Source organism: Ursus arctos, unplaced genomic scaffold (assembly GCF_023065955.2).
Source record: "Ursus arctos isolate Adak ecotype North America unplaced genomic scaffold, UrsArc2.0 scaffold_1, whole genome shotgun sequence".
Classification (NCBI taxonomy): Eukaryota; Metazoa; Chordata; class Mammalia; order Carnivora; family Ursidae; genus Ursus; species Ursus arctos.
Window position 1 is genome coordinate 40,987,517 of NW_026622763.1, and position 17,001 is coordinate 41,004,517.

At 35.9% G+C, this 17,001-nt stretch overlaps 1 protein-coding gene across 2 annotated transcripts in view; it reads right to left on the reverse strand.

Moving 5' to 3' along the window:
• LY75 (lymphocyte antigen 75) overlaps nt 1–17,001 on the reverse strand; it is a 121,281-nt gene that overhangs the window by 70,594 nt on the left and 33,686 nt on the right. For both annotated transcript variants that reach the window (XM_026492728.4, XM_026492727.4), the window contains exons 13-18: nt 15,807–15,949; nt 8,770–8,851; nt 7,735–7,803; nt 5,324–5,438; nt 1,380–1,415; nt 821–996 (exon numbers count right to left, since the gene is read on the reverse strand). In XM_026492728.4, the coding sequence (XP_026348513.3) occupies nt 821–996; nt 1,380–1,415; nt 5,324–5,438; nt 7,735–7,803; nt 8,770–8,851; nt 15,807–15,949 (621 nt within the window). The remainder of the gene's footprint in view (nt 1–820; nt 997–1,379; nt 1,416–5,323; nt 5,439–7,734; nt 7,804–8,769; nt 8,852–15,806; nt 15,950–17,001) is intronic.

The following is a 17,001-nucleotide window of genomic DNA, read 5'->3' on the forward strand; positions in this document are numbered from 1 at the left end:
TTAACCAATGAGCCATCCAGGTACCCCTAATCTTGAATATTTTAGAACATTATGTAGCTCTATTTAACTTTTCTATTCTAAATTTTCTAACATGAAACGATGAATTTGGATATTGTTCGGCAAATTTTACTTGAAAGGAACATTTATAATTGTCTTTCAACTTCTACAAAATGCTTTTTTTCAGCTTCCTTAGAGACTGGAGTGGCCAGTGACCTATATGTCATTGGGTGGCTTCTAGAAAAGACCCTAGACAGAACACCCTGAACTTGAGCTTGGAAACTTCATTATGTTAAGGATGGCAGAGCAAAAAGACAAAAGGAGCCTGGATTTGAAGATGTCATGCAGCTTCCATACCAACCCCAGCCCACTTACCATCAAGATTAAGGGTGATAAAGACAATTATCATATGGTTTCACTCATTTATGGAACATAAGAAGTAGGAAGATCGGTAGGAGAAGAAAGGGAAGAAGGAAGGGGGGGTAAAGAGAAGGGGGAATGAACCATGAGAGACTATGGACTCTGGGAAACAAACTGAGGGCTTCAGAGGGGAGGGTGGTGGGATTGGGATAGGCTGGTGATGGGTATTAAGGAGGGCACGTATTGCATGGTGCACTGGGTGTTATACTCAAGTAATGAATCATGGAACTTTACATCAAAAACTAGGGATGTACTGTCTGGTGACTAACATAATATAATAAAAAATTATTATAAAAAAAAGAAAGGAACATTTAACTTCTGTAGATTTTGGCAAGATTTCTGAAATAATTTTTAATAAATAAAAAATAAGAAAAATATTTAAAAATATATTCTCTCAAATTACATTTGCTATTTTGTTTTTGATGGCTTTTAGTCCTGCAAGAGATGTCAGTGTAGCCAGAGAGCTGTGATTGCTAGCACAATACAGGACAGCTTCTTCATAGTTTAAGCGGGGATCAGCAACAAACCAGTATTCACTCCCTTCAATTACAACCGGAGGTCCATGAATTCCAGCACGCTCTAAAGAAGAAGAAGAATACTGGAGTTACACGCACATCAAACTGCACCCTCCAAGCATGAATTAATGCTCGAAACTATTTATAAATAGTAATTCATTTAGATTATTGGCTCTCTCTGGCCAGGGCAGTGCTGCCTGCCAAGAACCAAGGATTGCTGAACCAGTGAGAGATTTTGCCGCCCTTCTGTACTCACAGAGGGGAACAAATCCAGCCCCACAGCCTCATCCCACACCAGCGAATCACCTTTCCTGCCTGGAGGTATTTCATCTCCCTTGAAGATGTGATAGAGAAGCTGGCACTTAGGCCCGAGCTTAAATAATTAACTAAGTACATTACTGGAAAAGTAGAAGCAGCTTTGGCTAAGTGTCAGTTTTCTTAACTTACCTGGATTGTACCAGTCTGGTGTTTTTGGAGTACGGCCTGTATAAGAAAGAAAGCAAAAGGCTCAAGATTAGTATCCAATTACAGATATTGTCATAAGTGCTTTTAATCTAACTCAAGAGCTCTTGTGGGATGGCTGAGTTCCACCATTTTTGGCCAAACCATTTCCTTTCATATTATGATTGCTCCGGTTTGAATTTTGTGGGGCCTAAACTAAATCTGCTTTAGTGGCAATCAAAAAGGCAGATCTGTTAACTATTAAAGTATTCCTAGCAGTTCTCCACCTTATATCACAGAAGCCACAAAGGAAGACTAGATGGATAAAACATGGCTAATAATGAGAAAGTATAAGTAAGTAAACAAGTATATTATATACATTACGTCGAAGCACTAAGGAATAGGCACCAAGGTAATCGTCACTGCAGAACGAGGTTATTCAGGAACTACAACTCCATCTAATGCAATTTGAACGATTGTTCTATAAACCTGGGTCAGAAGAGTTCATTGTCCCCCAAGGTATCCTTGTAAATGATGTATAGTAATCAAGTATTGAAACTTTTGGGGAGGTGAGAGACAAAACTGGGAGAAAAATAACAAAAATCACCCAGAAATCCTAGTTGGAAACAGAGAAAATATGGTACTTTACAAAGAATTATGGGCCTTGAAGTTGGGTGGGTCAGGGTCCAAATGCCCTCAGATCTTCACTGCTGTGGGATCTTGGATCAGCTGCTTAGCTCCCTGAGATTCAACTCTTTATTCTATTAAAAAAAATAAGATTCCACTACCTAACTCACAACCGTGAAAATCACTTGAAGACTGCCTCCATGGAAGCACCCAGACAATTCCAGGGCTGAGCGGCTCCCCCCATGATGCTAGTTGCTGTCTTTTCCTTTTCATTCTGGTTTTAGGTCATACTGGTTTCAAGGCACGGACATAGTTTGATGACTATTGGAAATTACAGCGTAAAATAGCTGTTCTTAATTTTGCTGTTGTATCTGGGCCTATCGCATTGAAGACCTTACTCAGAGGACTGCCTATATGTCCAACATCTTTTTCTCTCTTTGAGTCAGTTCTTTGTATATTGGATAATTTCTATCAACAATGGGTCAAATCAGTTGAAAATATGCATAGTTTCTTGTTTGCAATCTTGTCAAAAACTTCTGTTCAGACACATGAAAAAATGCCCAACATCATTTGGCATCAAGGAAATGCAAATCAAAACCACAGTGAGTTACCACATCACACCTGCCAGAATGGCTAAAATTAACAACCAGGAAACAAAAGATGTTGGCAAGCATGCTGAGAAAGAGGAATCCTCATACACTGTTGGTGGGAATGTAAACTCGTGCAACCATTCTGGAAAACAGTATGGAAGTTCCTCAAAAAGTTAAAAATAGAGCTACCCTATGACCCAGCAAATTCACTACTAGGTATTTATCACAAAAATAGTGATTTGAAGAAGCACATGCACCCCAATGTTTATAGCAGCAATGTCTACAGTAGTCAAAATATGGAAAAAGCCCAGATGTCCATCAACAGATGAATGAATAAAAAAGATGTGGTATGTATATATATATATATATATATATATATATATGTATATATATATATGGTATATGGTATTGGTATTGTATATATGGTTTTATATATATATAATATATATATAAATTATTTTTATATATAAATTTATATATATATAAAATATACAGTTGTGTTTTGGGTAATAGCATTATAGGTGATTTTCCTAAAAATATTTTTATAAGCCTTATTTTGATACTGTTTTTTCAATTAAAAATAATATTTAAAAATTATATTTATCTATAGCGCTATGGCCATTTAAAATTTTTAGTTTGTCAAAATATCCCTTTTAGAGAAGAGGACTAATTAGAACCAATGGGTCAGGTAACCAAAATGGCAAATACTCTGGTTTTTCTTCAGATCATATGACTCTTTTGCCTTTTTTAAAAAGGCAAGAGCTAGAGAAAAAGTATGGTGATTTCGGCTACTGAAGAAGTAAGCTGCTTTCAGAAAACCAGAAAAATACAGATTAATACAGAACTATCCAGTTGAGCAGACTCTGGAGGCTCTACTAACTGAGAAAATATCCAGCTGTGTGAATATGACACATCGTAACTTAGAATTTAGGGACTATCAAAGGGGAGTTTACGTAACATTTAAACTCTGGATCAAACAATCATTGATTGCTTCAAACAACTGTGAATAGGCTGAGGAAGGAAGTTCTTTAGGTTTAAAATTTTGTTTCTGCATGGGGACAGCAGGGGTGCAATTATTTAGAAGATTTGTTTAGTTAGTTAATAGATTTATGTTTGATAAGTTAGTTAATTCCCTTCTTTTTCATTTAAAATAAAAAATACATATAAAGAAAAAAAGACAACCACATGCTCTTCGGAGTATTTCCTGTGGTTACTGGTTTGTAATTTCTATGGTTATGCTGGTGTGAACTCTTGGGTCTTCCCCACCACTCAAACAGGAGGCATTGGGGTGGGGTAGCAGCTACCAGTGAGGGCACACGTTGGAGGGAGCAACGACACTCTCTGTGCCATGTTAGCCAACACCAAAGACTAATGGGAACATCACCATTTCTGCTTCAAACCAGAGACATTATCCAAATTAGCTACATATGGTAGTTACTTCCCTGCTTGTTTAAAAGGTGCCCAAACTCGTTTCCCTTTGTTACTCTTTAAGGTTTCATCAAATTATCAGGAATAACTCGGGTATAATTTCTCCCTTAGAAAAACCTCGTACACACACACACACACACACACACACACACACACACACACAGAGTTTCCTCTTTTATTAATGGACTGCCAGTTGCCTTTGTGAAAGAGACTTGCCAGTTACTGTACTGGATATCATGCATTTTAAAGGCAATATGGTGGTGGCCCTTAGGGGAAAAGAACAATTTTCTAATAGGTAGTTGCGTGAAGGAACCCTCTGGATTCTTTGAGAGCTTAGAGGAGGATATACCTTTAGTTTCAATGATCTACATTCAGTTCAGAAATTTAGTTTAGAGCTTTCTGTGCATTTACCACCAATTAATTTAATATATCCAATAAAATTATTTAAAATTATTTTTAAGTTATTAAAACATTATTTGGCTGTTAAAAATCTTAACATTTTTCTTAATATTTCTTCAACATTTTCCTATTAACAAGCTAAGTAAAAGGGTATCTCTTTATTCTCCTTTCTCTCCTTTTTGTCACCAAAGCCTCTACTATCAAGTTAACTGGATTCCTCAATTTGAATTTGAATTCTATAAACTACTAGCAGTTTTGGAGTTCAGTCCGAATTGCTGCTACATGTTACAGAGACCTGCCAAATTTTGATTTCTTGACTTTTGCCTTATTCTTCCCAAGCTTATCTTCATTTTGTCCTTCATTTTGTATCAAAATAAAAATTGAAATGATTCCCTCCACTATGTGTCTTCTTTTATTTTTATTTTTTTAAGATTTCTATCTCTTCATTTGAGATAGAGAGTGAGAGAGAGCACGAGTGAGGGGCAGAGGGAGAGGGAGAAGCAGGCTCCCCACTGAGCAAGGAGCCCTATGTGGGGCTTGATCCCAGGACGCTGGGACCATGACCTGAGCCGAAGGCAGACACTTAACTAACTGAGCCACCCAGGCACCTGATGTGTCTTCTTTTAGTTGAAACAGTCTTTCATTCCAAAATCTAATCTCTCTAAATTCATCTTAAATTTTATCTTCTATACAAATTCTTTCATGATCAAAGAGGAAAGTACTATTTAATCTCAATAAACTAGCCTTGTACTTGGGGTAGGAGTCAGGCAGGATGGAGCTTAATATAGTAACTACATCTCCATAGCCTTTTTAAAGTTATAATTATAGATTAAAATGTTCTCTTATTTACTTTAGGCTCAGCATTTACAATGTTCACATTTGTGAAAAGGAATCACTACCACTTACCTTTTGGAATCTGGCATACCCATTCAAGTTTTGTATCACAAGCAAAAGGTCTTAAGTAAATAAATTCTCTGTCATCATAGAAAAACCAGCTTCTTCGCCCTGGCCTCTGAATGACCTAAAGGAGGAAGAGGATTGTAGAATATTTTGAAGTTGATGCAGCTTTATAAACCACTAAAGTGTAAGCCCTATAGTCTTTAATCTATTTTAGCCCTAGCACCTAAGATACTTGTTTAATGAATGAATACAGTGTTTAAATAGTTAACAGCCTAATCAAGAATCTTCAAAGGGGCTGATACAGGAAATATATCATAAGGTCATGTTTATACCCAAAATGTAAATTATTGGGTTTTTTTTCTGTCTTTGTTGATATGAAATTATAGATTGTACCTTCAAATTTGAGAAAGGTCAAGCTAAAAACAAAGTGTTTACTTCAGTGGCTTCCCAACACCAGACTATGATTAAAGTGGATCTGTGAAAATGTGACATAAGTGTCTGACATCAAGAGCCCAGGTTCCTGCTCTGGTGTTGCTCTGCACTGCTAGGAAGTTAACCACCTCTACGTGATCCGAGATAGCTCTCTACAAACTCCAGCCAGGAAGCAGGCAAGAAAGGAAATGGGAGGGCATGACCTGGGAGGAATCTCCATCACTTTTTGGACTGTTTTCTCTTAAGGCCAAGATTCTGCTGGGTACTCAGGCAAGTGAGGGGAGATTCTCCTTCTAGAACACTGCCCTGGCTGGCCTTGTTCCTGACATAGGCTGCATCAGTGTCTCTTTTATTTAGGTGGGTTTTTTGTTTGTTTGTTTGTTTGTTTGTTTGTTTGTTTGTTTGTTTGTTTTTGGTAGATTTTCTAATCTCTTTACTTGTAAGAACTCTATTTACATAGAACATAGCTTTTGCATCAGTGTTCTGGAAACTTTACAAGCTTCTCTGAAGTTTTTACCTTCACATGTGTTAAACTGAGAATTCTATAAAAATGGCATGATACTATACTGTTTTACTAGAACAATTGCTTTGAAAATAGTGCTTTCCAGTGGCCTTCTCAGTTCTTTGCCTCAAGCTTCCTGCAACATTTCTGGACAATCACTCTCTTGAATCTCTTTCTTGGGGTTGCATAGCAAAGATATAGTCTATATGTCTCCTACTTCCTCATCTTACATTTCATGCATTGACAGTTCTCCTAAATCTACTTTTGGCCCTTTGCACTTTTTTTTAATACACATTTTTCATTCAACTCTGATCTTTTGATTTCAACTTACCATAGGATATTTTTTACTACTAGCTTGAGTTCAAAATATCTAAACTAAAATGTAGTATTTTCTCCACAAACCGTACCCTTTCTATTTCTATCAACACCTAGTCATACAGCAGGGTAGACCCAGACACATGGGTTTAAATTTCAGCTCTGTAACCATGTATACTTACTCAGAACTCAAATTTCTTCCTTGAAAGATGAATATGTAATAGTACCTACCTCACAAGGTCACATAAGTATTAAGTGAAATAATAAGTACCTAGCTCATGAGTTAACAAGTGTTAGCTGATGCTACCATCATCACCATTACCAGTGTTAGTCATCATCATTACCTCCCATAACACTCTTGTTCTTCCATAAAACTTATACCTCATCTGTCATAGCTCCTGTAATTGCTTATTTACTTATCTCCTACTAGATGTAAGTTCTGTGAAGACAACAACTGTTTTATACCTTGTCTTTGGTGTATACCCCAGAGCATCACAGACCGCTTGGACTACTTTATGGGATCAATAAATGAATGAATTTTGCAGAGGAACATGCCTAACTGGTCTTTTATGTTATCTGTTCCTATTTGCTGCATCTTGAAATCTGACTTGAGATGAATCTTCTTCACACCCTCCTTGGTTCATGTCAAAACCCTTTTATAATGCTGCTGCCTACCATCAATCTAATTTCCCAACTTTGTTTTCAACCATGGCACCAATGAAAAATTTGATCTGTATTCTCTTCTCCTCACTGCCTTAGCCTCTTCCTTTCCCTCTCCCTTTATTTGAGGCCACCTCCTCATGCCATCCCCCATTAGAAAGGCTTACCTTAACCTACCTGTACAAAAGCATGGTTCAATCCCACCTCTTTTTGGAACCAGGCCAGAGGAATCACTTCCTCTTCTGCGTTTCATCGGCCCTCCTCAGCCCACTAATTTGGAGCCTATTACTGTATAATAATAAGAGTCGCCTTTCTTGAATATGAATTTTATCTTCTCAAATTAAGTCTAAGTTCGGTAGCTTGAGGGAGGGGCCATGGGTGTTCTTACCTCCCATTCCATCTAATATCATGCTCCACACACAAACGGCACTCTGTGGATCTGTTGCCTGACTGCACACAATACCAAATTTATTTTTTAAATATGCAGATTTTTCAGCATTGTACTGACCTTGACAGCAGCACAGTCTCTGATATCATAATCCTGCTGAAACTCATTTTCCATGAGAATAGTAGACACCTTAAAAAACAAGAGATGCTTGAGAACTTAAGACCGATATATAAATATTTGCAATTTAGATGTAATTTAGGCAGCTTTAATAGCTCAAACACATTCACATGCCACAGAAGGAGAACTTTTTCACCTTTTTTTTTTTAATATCAGGATGTTAAATCATGAGATTACTTAGAAAATATCATACTGTCATCAGTTTCCAAACAAAGGAAGCCGCAGTTTCAGAAGTGGAGGTTAATAGTGTATTAAGTTCGCAGCTGGAATCGTAGAGAATAAGGAGCTTGCAAAAGACCTTTTTCTTTTGGCATGTGTTGAAATGCTAGTTATTCAATTAACTAATTTCAGTTATGTTCCCGTTTGAAAATGAAAGTCAAGAAATTTTACATTTGGAAAGAATAAACGATGAATTGATACAATGGTAATGTAGAGTAAATATTTAATAAATTTGAGAATAATTTGCTCTCTCTTTAGGATAATGTAAACATTTGAAATAGTATTTAAGGTCTTATTGGGGTTTCCCCAATCAAATTATTTCCCCCAAAAAAGATACATTCTTTTTTACATAACTCTTATATTTTTAGATAATAGAAGTAAAAGCTTCTCATTGTGAGAAAAGGAAATAAAAAACAGCACAAAGAAAAAGAAAAAAACATTTTACTATCCAAAGATGACCACTATATCTATATATCCATATTTTTAGGACTATAGAGAAACTGTCCATATGACTATTTTTTAAATTTTTTAAAAAAATACATATTTATGTATGTATGTATGGTTATTTTTTAAAATAAAAGTGAGGTAGTATCTTTTTCCTCACTTCATATATGTGAATGTATTTCCATTCAATAAAAATACTTCTTCATAATTTTAATGGTTATATAGTATGTGGATGTATTATTTAACCATCAACTTACTTGGTATGGAAACAAATAATCCCTATATATTAACCCAAACAAGAAAGTTTAAACTCACTGGTGTATGATCACTCCACTCCCAGGATCCTTGTAAATCTGGGCTCCTTTTATTCAAACCTATCCACAGCCAACGCTGGTCACTATGTAAAAAGGAAGTATTAAAAAACAATTTGAGCACAGATTTGTCAAAAATATATAGCATTCACATGTCTAAAATGTGTAAGACGTATAAGTTTGTCTTGTCACTAACTGAAAAGCACAATTGCAGGCTCTATAAAGATGTCTTCTGAAATAAAACCGAACTTTAAATATGAGTTAGTTATGGAAAAAGTACCACACTTCTTAAAACTAATTTTCAGTTATGTTCTTCATATGAAAGGTGAAAACTATTCTGCTTTGAACTTGAGGGAAAAAAAATGCATGATTATTCCAAATCTTTTACTGGAGAGCTTCAATATTACACAATATTTTCAATACAGTCAAAGATAGCAATGGCATTTTCTTAAAGTATTTATCTATAACACAATCACAATCAAATATCTTTTTTTTAATGCAGAACAAATCATTTGCTAAATTTTTATTAAACAAGATCAAGATTTTTAAAAAATTATTTAATTCCCCCTGCCCATCTAAAGTAAACAAATATAAGTATCTTTTTTAAAAAATATTTTATTTTTAAGTAATCTCTACACCCAATGTGTGGCTCGAACGCACAACCCTGAGATCAAGAGTCACATGCTCTACTGTCTGAACCAGCCAGTTGCTCCCACCCCATTTTCTTAAAGATTAAGTATAAGTATCTTCTAAAAGTCAAACTCCATGGGTTATACCAGAACAATATAATTAAACAGTCATTTAAGTAATTACATTTAACAATCATAATTATTATACTTCTATGTACAAGGCATTGAGCTAGGTGCCCTGGTAATACAGAGAAGTACAAGACATAATACCTATCCTCAAATGGCATATTAACTAGTCAGGGAGACAAGATAAACGTGAACAAAGAAAATAATAATCATTTTGGAAAGATATCAAATGATACAAAGTTTGTATAAATTTTAAGTATTGCAAAAATTCAGAGAAAGAAGGTGATTGTGGACTGCAGGAAGTCAACAAATATTTTCTGAGGTTAGTAGGACAAAAGGCAGTCTTCAAAGGATGGGTAATATTTCTTTTGAGTCATAATCTGAGTGTTTAACACATACCAATATTCAGATTGACTGAGAAAAGAAAGGATAGACATTCCAAGGAATATACACTATACACAATATACAATAACATATAAAGCAGGAACATATATTGTAAATATCTCTTTTCCTCAATTAAACTTACTCTCTAGCTAGGAAGATATTGCTAATACAAATAGAAGTGATATAACGATAAAAACGTTTTCTTCATTTCTAGCCCCACTTGAAAATATTCTCTAAAATGTGTTACACTTTTTAGGGTTTTAAAAAAATTTGTTATTATGTTCAATTAGCCAGCATATAGTACATCATTAGTTTTTGATGTGGTGTTCAATGATTACTTTTTAGGCTTTTTAAGTAGACTTTTAAGAAGACACTTTTTAAGTAGACTATTATCCATGTAAATTTTTTTTTGGTGATGCTGATTACTTTCCATATAATTTAACCTTCTGATTGCATGTAGTAAGTATGGGCAGTACATATGAGTGTATATTATACATGCATAACTAGATACATATATGTGTTACGTGCATATAAATATAGCACATATTAGAGAAGGGATAGGATCCAAATCTAAAATTAATCCTTACTCTCAAGCTCAATAGAATGTATGGAATATATGGAATGTGTAGCTGAAAAATATAAGTCTGCATTTCAAAAAATTTGCTAATGAATCAAGGCTAGAGCAAACTTAATTTAATTTTTTTTAGAAGATTTTATTTATTTACTTGTGAAAGAGAGAGAGGACAAGCAGGGGGAACAGGAAGGCAGAGGGAGAAGCAGGGAGTCCAATGTGGGACTCGATCCCAGGACCCAGGACCTGAGCTGAAGGCAGATGTGCAACCAACTGAGCCACACAGGCATCCCAAACAAACTTAATTTTAAAGTAATTTCTCACATTTTAATAAAATAATTGCTTTTCTTTACCTCTTTCCTCTACTCAAAATGCCCCCATACTTTAGTATAAATAAATACTTATCAACATTTCAGTCTTAAACTTTTCAATTTATTGCAATGGACTATGAGGACAGTCCTTTTTCAGTCTTTATTGTTATACTTCTTTCATAGAGAAAGGTTACCAATTTGTAGATTTCAGATAATCCAGTAGAGACAATTAAGTCCAGTTTGAATTTAGCAGCTCTAAGAGGAATTTACAGTTTGTGTCTTCAACAATTCAGAGCTTTCTAACAGGCTTCCAAATTTATCATACTTCCCAACTGCTGAATTTCTAAACCACAGGGTCTAGATAATTGCATATACAGTATAATTAAAGTCAGACAGGTAAAATAGCGAGAAGGTTAAGTTTGCTTCCTCGTTCCTTGGAGATGTGACTTTATTTCTTTCAAATTTTTGCACATAATATATTTGAGCCTGGGGAATTTGTACACATTTTGTGTTTCCCTAACGTAAGACTTCGATAGCCTATCTTCTTTTTACAATCAACAGTACAGCCAGGAAGATGGTCAAAGGTCATTTGTCACCTGCATTTACTCTACAGTCAGCTCCCACAGAAAGCCTCTTTAGAGATCTGTCTCTAACCTTTCCACCCACTCCTCCCTTAGCTCCACCTCTGCTTTCAAGCTCACTTCTGCCTCCTTGGTGACATCTCAGAAAATAGTTTCCTAGAAAACACAATTTGCCTCATTGTCCAAAACTTTTTAATATTTACTACTTTCTGAGATTGAACTTCATTTCACCCCAGACATTTATAATTTTTAGCTTCTTTTTTTTTTTTTTTAAGATTTTATTTATTTATTTGACAGACGGAGAGGCAGCGAGAGAGGGAACACAAGCAGGGGAAGTGGGAGAGGGAGACACAGGCTTCCCGCTGAGCAGGGAGCCTGACGCGGGGCTATGCGGGGCTTTATCCCAGAACGCTGGGATCATGACCTGAGTGGAAAGGGACGCTTAACGACTGAGCCACCCAGGCACCCCTAATTTTTAGCTTCTAATTCAAGAGATTCATTAGTGTGTTATAAATATAGACGATAGTAGCTACTTGTGTTTTTTTTTCTGTGTGTGGTAAGAGGCGGAAAATATTTCCCCAATTCTAACTTATTCCTGATTTGACCTGGTTTATCCATATGCAGATAAAGAGAAGAAGAAATTGAAAATCACAGTAATCATTGCACACCTCTAACGTGGATTTAGAAAATTTGAGGGAAAAAAATGGATCATAACTGGAGAATTAAATCAAATGGAAAATTTCTCTTTATAAATTTTTCTACTACAAGCACTAAGTATATGGTTTTAGGGTATTCGGTTAAGAAGACACTGCACGAAAGGTTAATGTGTGTATCTGTGTTAAAATTCCTGCTCTCAATCAAATTTCCTGCTGCATCTGGTTTCTAAGGAAAATACTATCTCAGCTATAAACCCCAATAAATACTATTTGATGAGGGCGCTTAGTCTGCAAAGCCTTAGATTTATATCTAAATCCATTCATGCCACATCACAGGAGGTAGTACACACAGCAGCAACAGCACTGCAAACAAGGCTTTCTCCTTTAATCCTAAAACCATTTTTGTTCTACAATGGCTTTCCCTGGTGGGCTGCCATTAAGAGTTGCAAAGATCTTAGAGCCTTAATGACTTGGTACAGCAAGAATCTTTTTCATTGAAATACAAATAGAGATGTGGAACTTAGATTGCAAGAAGTATAGCAGTAATCTGACTTAACTCCTTGGCATGCAATACACAATTTGGGCAATGGACATCTGAGAAAGGTCAATTCCTGCAATAAAAAGGTAAGGCCTTCAAGGAGTAAGCTTTAGAATCATTTTCTGATATAAATGGGTTTGTCTCCTTCCTTCCCTTCAAGCCATGGTTACAATATTGGTTTTAGAATATGTTATCTTTCTAAGTATAGCGTGGGCAAATGATCTCTTTATTAATGGAGCACATAGTAAGCAGACAACACAGTCCTCTCAATGTGGCACATATCAGCTGCTGGGTTAAGAGTACAAATAAAATATGGTGCCTATGAATGAAAGGATTATGGTGATTTGTTTTTTCTTTGTGCTTTTCTGTTTACTAAATTAAATATATATTACTTTTGTGATCAGAAAAAAAGTTAAACATTGTTGTACATTCTTTGGAAAATAAATTATATGCATGGGAATGGAAGAAAATGGAAAGGATTTACATTAAACGCTAACTATGTTTATAAAAGAGCTAGGATTTGAGGGGATTTTTATTTTTTTTATTATCACTTTTTATATTCCCCAAATCTTATATAATGAACTTGTATTAATTTTTTAATTGAAAGGAAACTCAGCAAGTGTGATCTGAAGCAAAGAAACAAATCAAGAAAAATTCCTTATTACCTCTCACACTTCAGTTTTATTTTTTAGTGTAATCTATTCTGTATATAGAAGCTCTCAGTGATCATTTATATCACATATGGTATTTCATTTTCCATCAATTAATTTCCATAAATATCTACAACCTCATTGCCTAGTACTTATCTATGGCTCCCTGTTCCAGTTAAAGGCTGTTTGGTATTATTCAAAATCCACTTTGTTTATGTCAGTATTTTACTTAAAAATACTTAAGCCTAAACAGTATGATAATGTGTGTGTCAAGCTTGAGATCTAGGGGCCCGTAAGTTGCCTTGCTCAAAATTCCCACTTCAGGGAGGATCAGCAGGATATTAGAGTATGTTCTAGAGGCGCCCGCCACACGGATGTCTGTTATCCGAAGCCACACCTAAGGTTTTGGTTGTTAGCAGAGAGAATAGCAGAAATAGGTGTATATCAGCAAAATTAGAAGCTTGTTAATCAGCCTGATGTTAGAAATGAGCTCTCAGCGGTGAAATTGAAATTATTTAAGATATGGGGAATAGCTACAATATTCAGAGACCCTCTCACCCTTCATGAAAGGTTATTACTTTCTGCTGAGGCTGGTAGCCAGTACCATTAGAAATAGATCGGGGGCTTCATCTTTAAATTGTCCCATGTCTAGTCATTGGGTCAGGTGATTGGAATTGCCTGATGCCAACTCTAATGTGAACGGAATCCTGCCTCAGGAATATTGTCAATTCTACCTCAGATGAACCTGCCTTGCAAGATGGTGGCTGAAACACCTAGCGCAGTCTGCTGGGATGTTGGAAGCTTATGAAACAGATTGTATGAAATAGGTTTTGTGCCTGCTTCAATGAATGTTTGTTTAACAAATGTTTGTGTACATGGAAAGATTTGGTCTGAGTTTTGCATTCATTGTCATCTACTCTCAAGGTGGTGGGGAGTAGCCAAGAAACACTAACCTCAAATGGAAATTAAGAGTTTGTATATCTAAAATAGCTCAAGTTGTGCAATGAGATCTTGTATAATAATTTCTAGTGCTAGAAAATGAGTCCAGAATGTCTGAACTTCTATAATAGATGCTTAATAAGCGAATATTTATGAAACACGTGTACTACATTTTGTATCAGATTTCCAGCACATTGCAGTGAAACTTCCCTTTCTTTAATGAGAAAAACACAACAGTAGGTATATTAATGCAAATCTGGAAAATGTGGGAAAATGTTCAAACATTTCAAAAATCACTCCAAATCTTATCTTCCAGAGGTAACGATGTTTATCTTTCTTTGATGTATTTTTGTAATCTACTTTTTTTTTGTAATCTACTTTTAAATATATATAGTATATTTTTTATTCTTGTTTGAGTCAAAATGATAAGGAAAGTATTCACCAGGATATGTCTAAATGGTAATTTCTTTTCCATAATTTTGCCTGGTATACCCCGATTCCTTGATTTACAGACTTGGCTCTTCTTTTCAGTTCAAAAAATGAGGAAAGAAAAAAAAAATTGGTGGAGTTGAAGGCCCTCATACTCATGATTGCTCCCAAAGCTTCAGAGAAAATTTTCTCCTATGATAGCATTACATGGTCCATATTTCTCCACATTGTCCTTAAAGATATCAGGAAAATCAGCCAGGAATCCTTCCACCATAACATCAAAATCACAATGGCTTATTGTGCATTGTCTTTGTAGCATCTCTGATTACTTATTTCCTGTTTTCACATTCTTCCTGCCCATTCTCAAAGTAGTTTTCCACAAAAGGGCTATAATAGCCTTCTAATTACTTGCTCTGCATCTACCTACCATCTCTTTCTCCCTCTCTCTACACACATACACATACTTTGTTGTTGTTTGTTTTTAGCTTTTTTTAAAAAAAGATTTTATTTATTCATTTGACAGAGATAGAGACAGCCAGCGAGAGAGGGAACACAAGCAGGGGGAGTGGGAGAGGGAGAAGCAGGCTCCCAGCAGAGCAGGGAGCCCGATGCGGGGCTCGATCCCAGGACCCTGGGATCACACCCTGAGCTGAAGGCAGACGCTAAATGACTGAGGCACCCAGGCCCCCCTGTTATTTGCTTATTGACTTAAGATCAAACTCCTTCCCTGGCAAAGAAGGATGCTCCAATTTCATATCCAAATCTCATTTTCTACCTAAGTGGTATGACTCATTTCTCCTTGACCATACCTGTACACTCTGGTCTCAGTACCTTTGCCAAAGTTCTGTTTTCTCTGGCTCCTTCTCTTGGTCGTACCTTTCAAAATACTACCTTACCTTCTAGGAACCATCCTTCTTCATAACATTTTTCCCAATTATAACTCCCCAAAGCACTTCATCCGTCTTTAGAATTTCCATGGTTCTCCTTACCTTTGTTCTAGATTTTCACCATACTTTTCTTATCCCCATTGTTGGACTTTGTCTTGCTACATAAAGGATGGGGATTCTATCTCCCTCATCTTTGAATTATTTATAGTGTCTTGCACATAAAAATGATGTTGAATGACTGCTAAGCACTGAATGACCCTATTAGAAAATAAAACATTCAATTCTGAATACCTGGAGGACATCAAATTTAGCATAGAAGATCTCATTCTAAAAGTATTACCTGAATTGGTCCATTAAAAAGTGAAGAAATTCCTTTATTTCATCCGTATGAGTGAAGCTAGGAAGGTGTCCTCCAAGTGCTTGACAGAATCTCTCAGCTTCTTCCCAGTTCCTTTTTCTTACAATTCTTTCTATATGAAACAGCTTAACAAGATACAATGTTAATCTCTTTTCTGGAATAATCATAAAGTATTCATAATTTCAAAGTTTATTATGGTCAAATGTGTAGGTTTTTAAATAAAGTTTTTTATTTTAATTCAAATATAATTAACATACAGTGTTGTATTAATTTCAGGTGTACAATAGAGCGATTCAACAATTCAATACATTACTCAGTGCTCATCATAAGTGTACTCGTTAATCCCCATCACCTATTTCACCCATCCCCTCACCCCCTACTTCCCCTCAGTTTGTTCTCTATAGTTAAGAGTCTGTTTTGGTTTCTCTTTTTTTTCCCCTTGTTCATTTATTTTGTTTCTTAAATTTAAATGTGTAGGCTTCTGAAATGGATTCTTATAGGTGTAATAATAACAGGAAAATGTCTTTATTTTTACCTTTAATAAAAGCAGGTAAAAAAACCCATATACTGTGACACAAACAGGACCTGCTGAAAGTGTCAACTAAAGGCCAGCATAGGTGTCAGCTACTGCTGTCAGATGGATGACCTTCCTCAGCCAGGATGGGGAACACCATATTCTCCTGCATTCCTAGGACCAGCAGGTAAGGCTATAAAGGATACACATGAATACTTCGGGAGTATTCTGCAGTATTCTGCAATACTTCTACAGAGAAATGTGCTAAAAACATAATTATGAACATAATACACTAAGACCTGTGCAAATACAGGTCTATTTTCTGGTGAAGATGGATCAAAGGGCAGATTGCAATGGTGTGCTAACACTGACAGGGTGGCAAAACAAAACTGGCCACTTCAGACTCTTTCCTTGTTTTGTGATGACTAATTTTTTCAAAAAAAGAAGAGGAAGAAATGATACAATGATAGACTGAATTACTGATCCCAATTCTTCAGTTGCCTGTGATATAACTGTACCTTCTTGCCATGGCCTCCTGGTGAGTGAGGTGTACTTCTCTGTACCCTGATTTGGGGCCTGGCCACGTGACTTGCTGTGATCAATGGCATATTAGTGGAGGTACAGTGAACAGAGGCCTGAAATGTGCTTACATGGTTAGGCTCG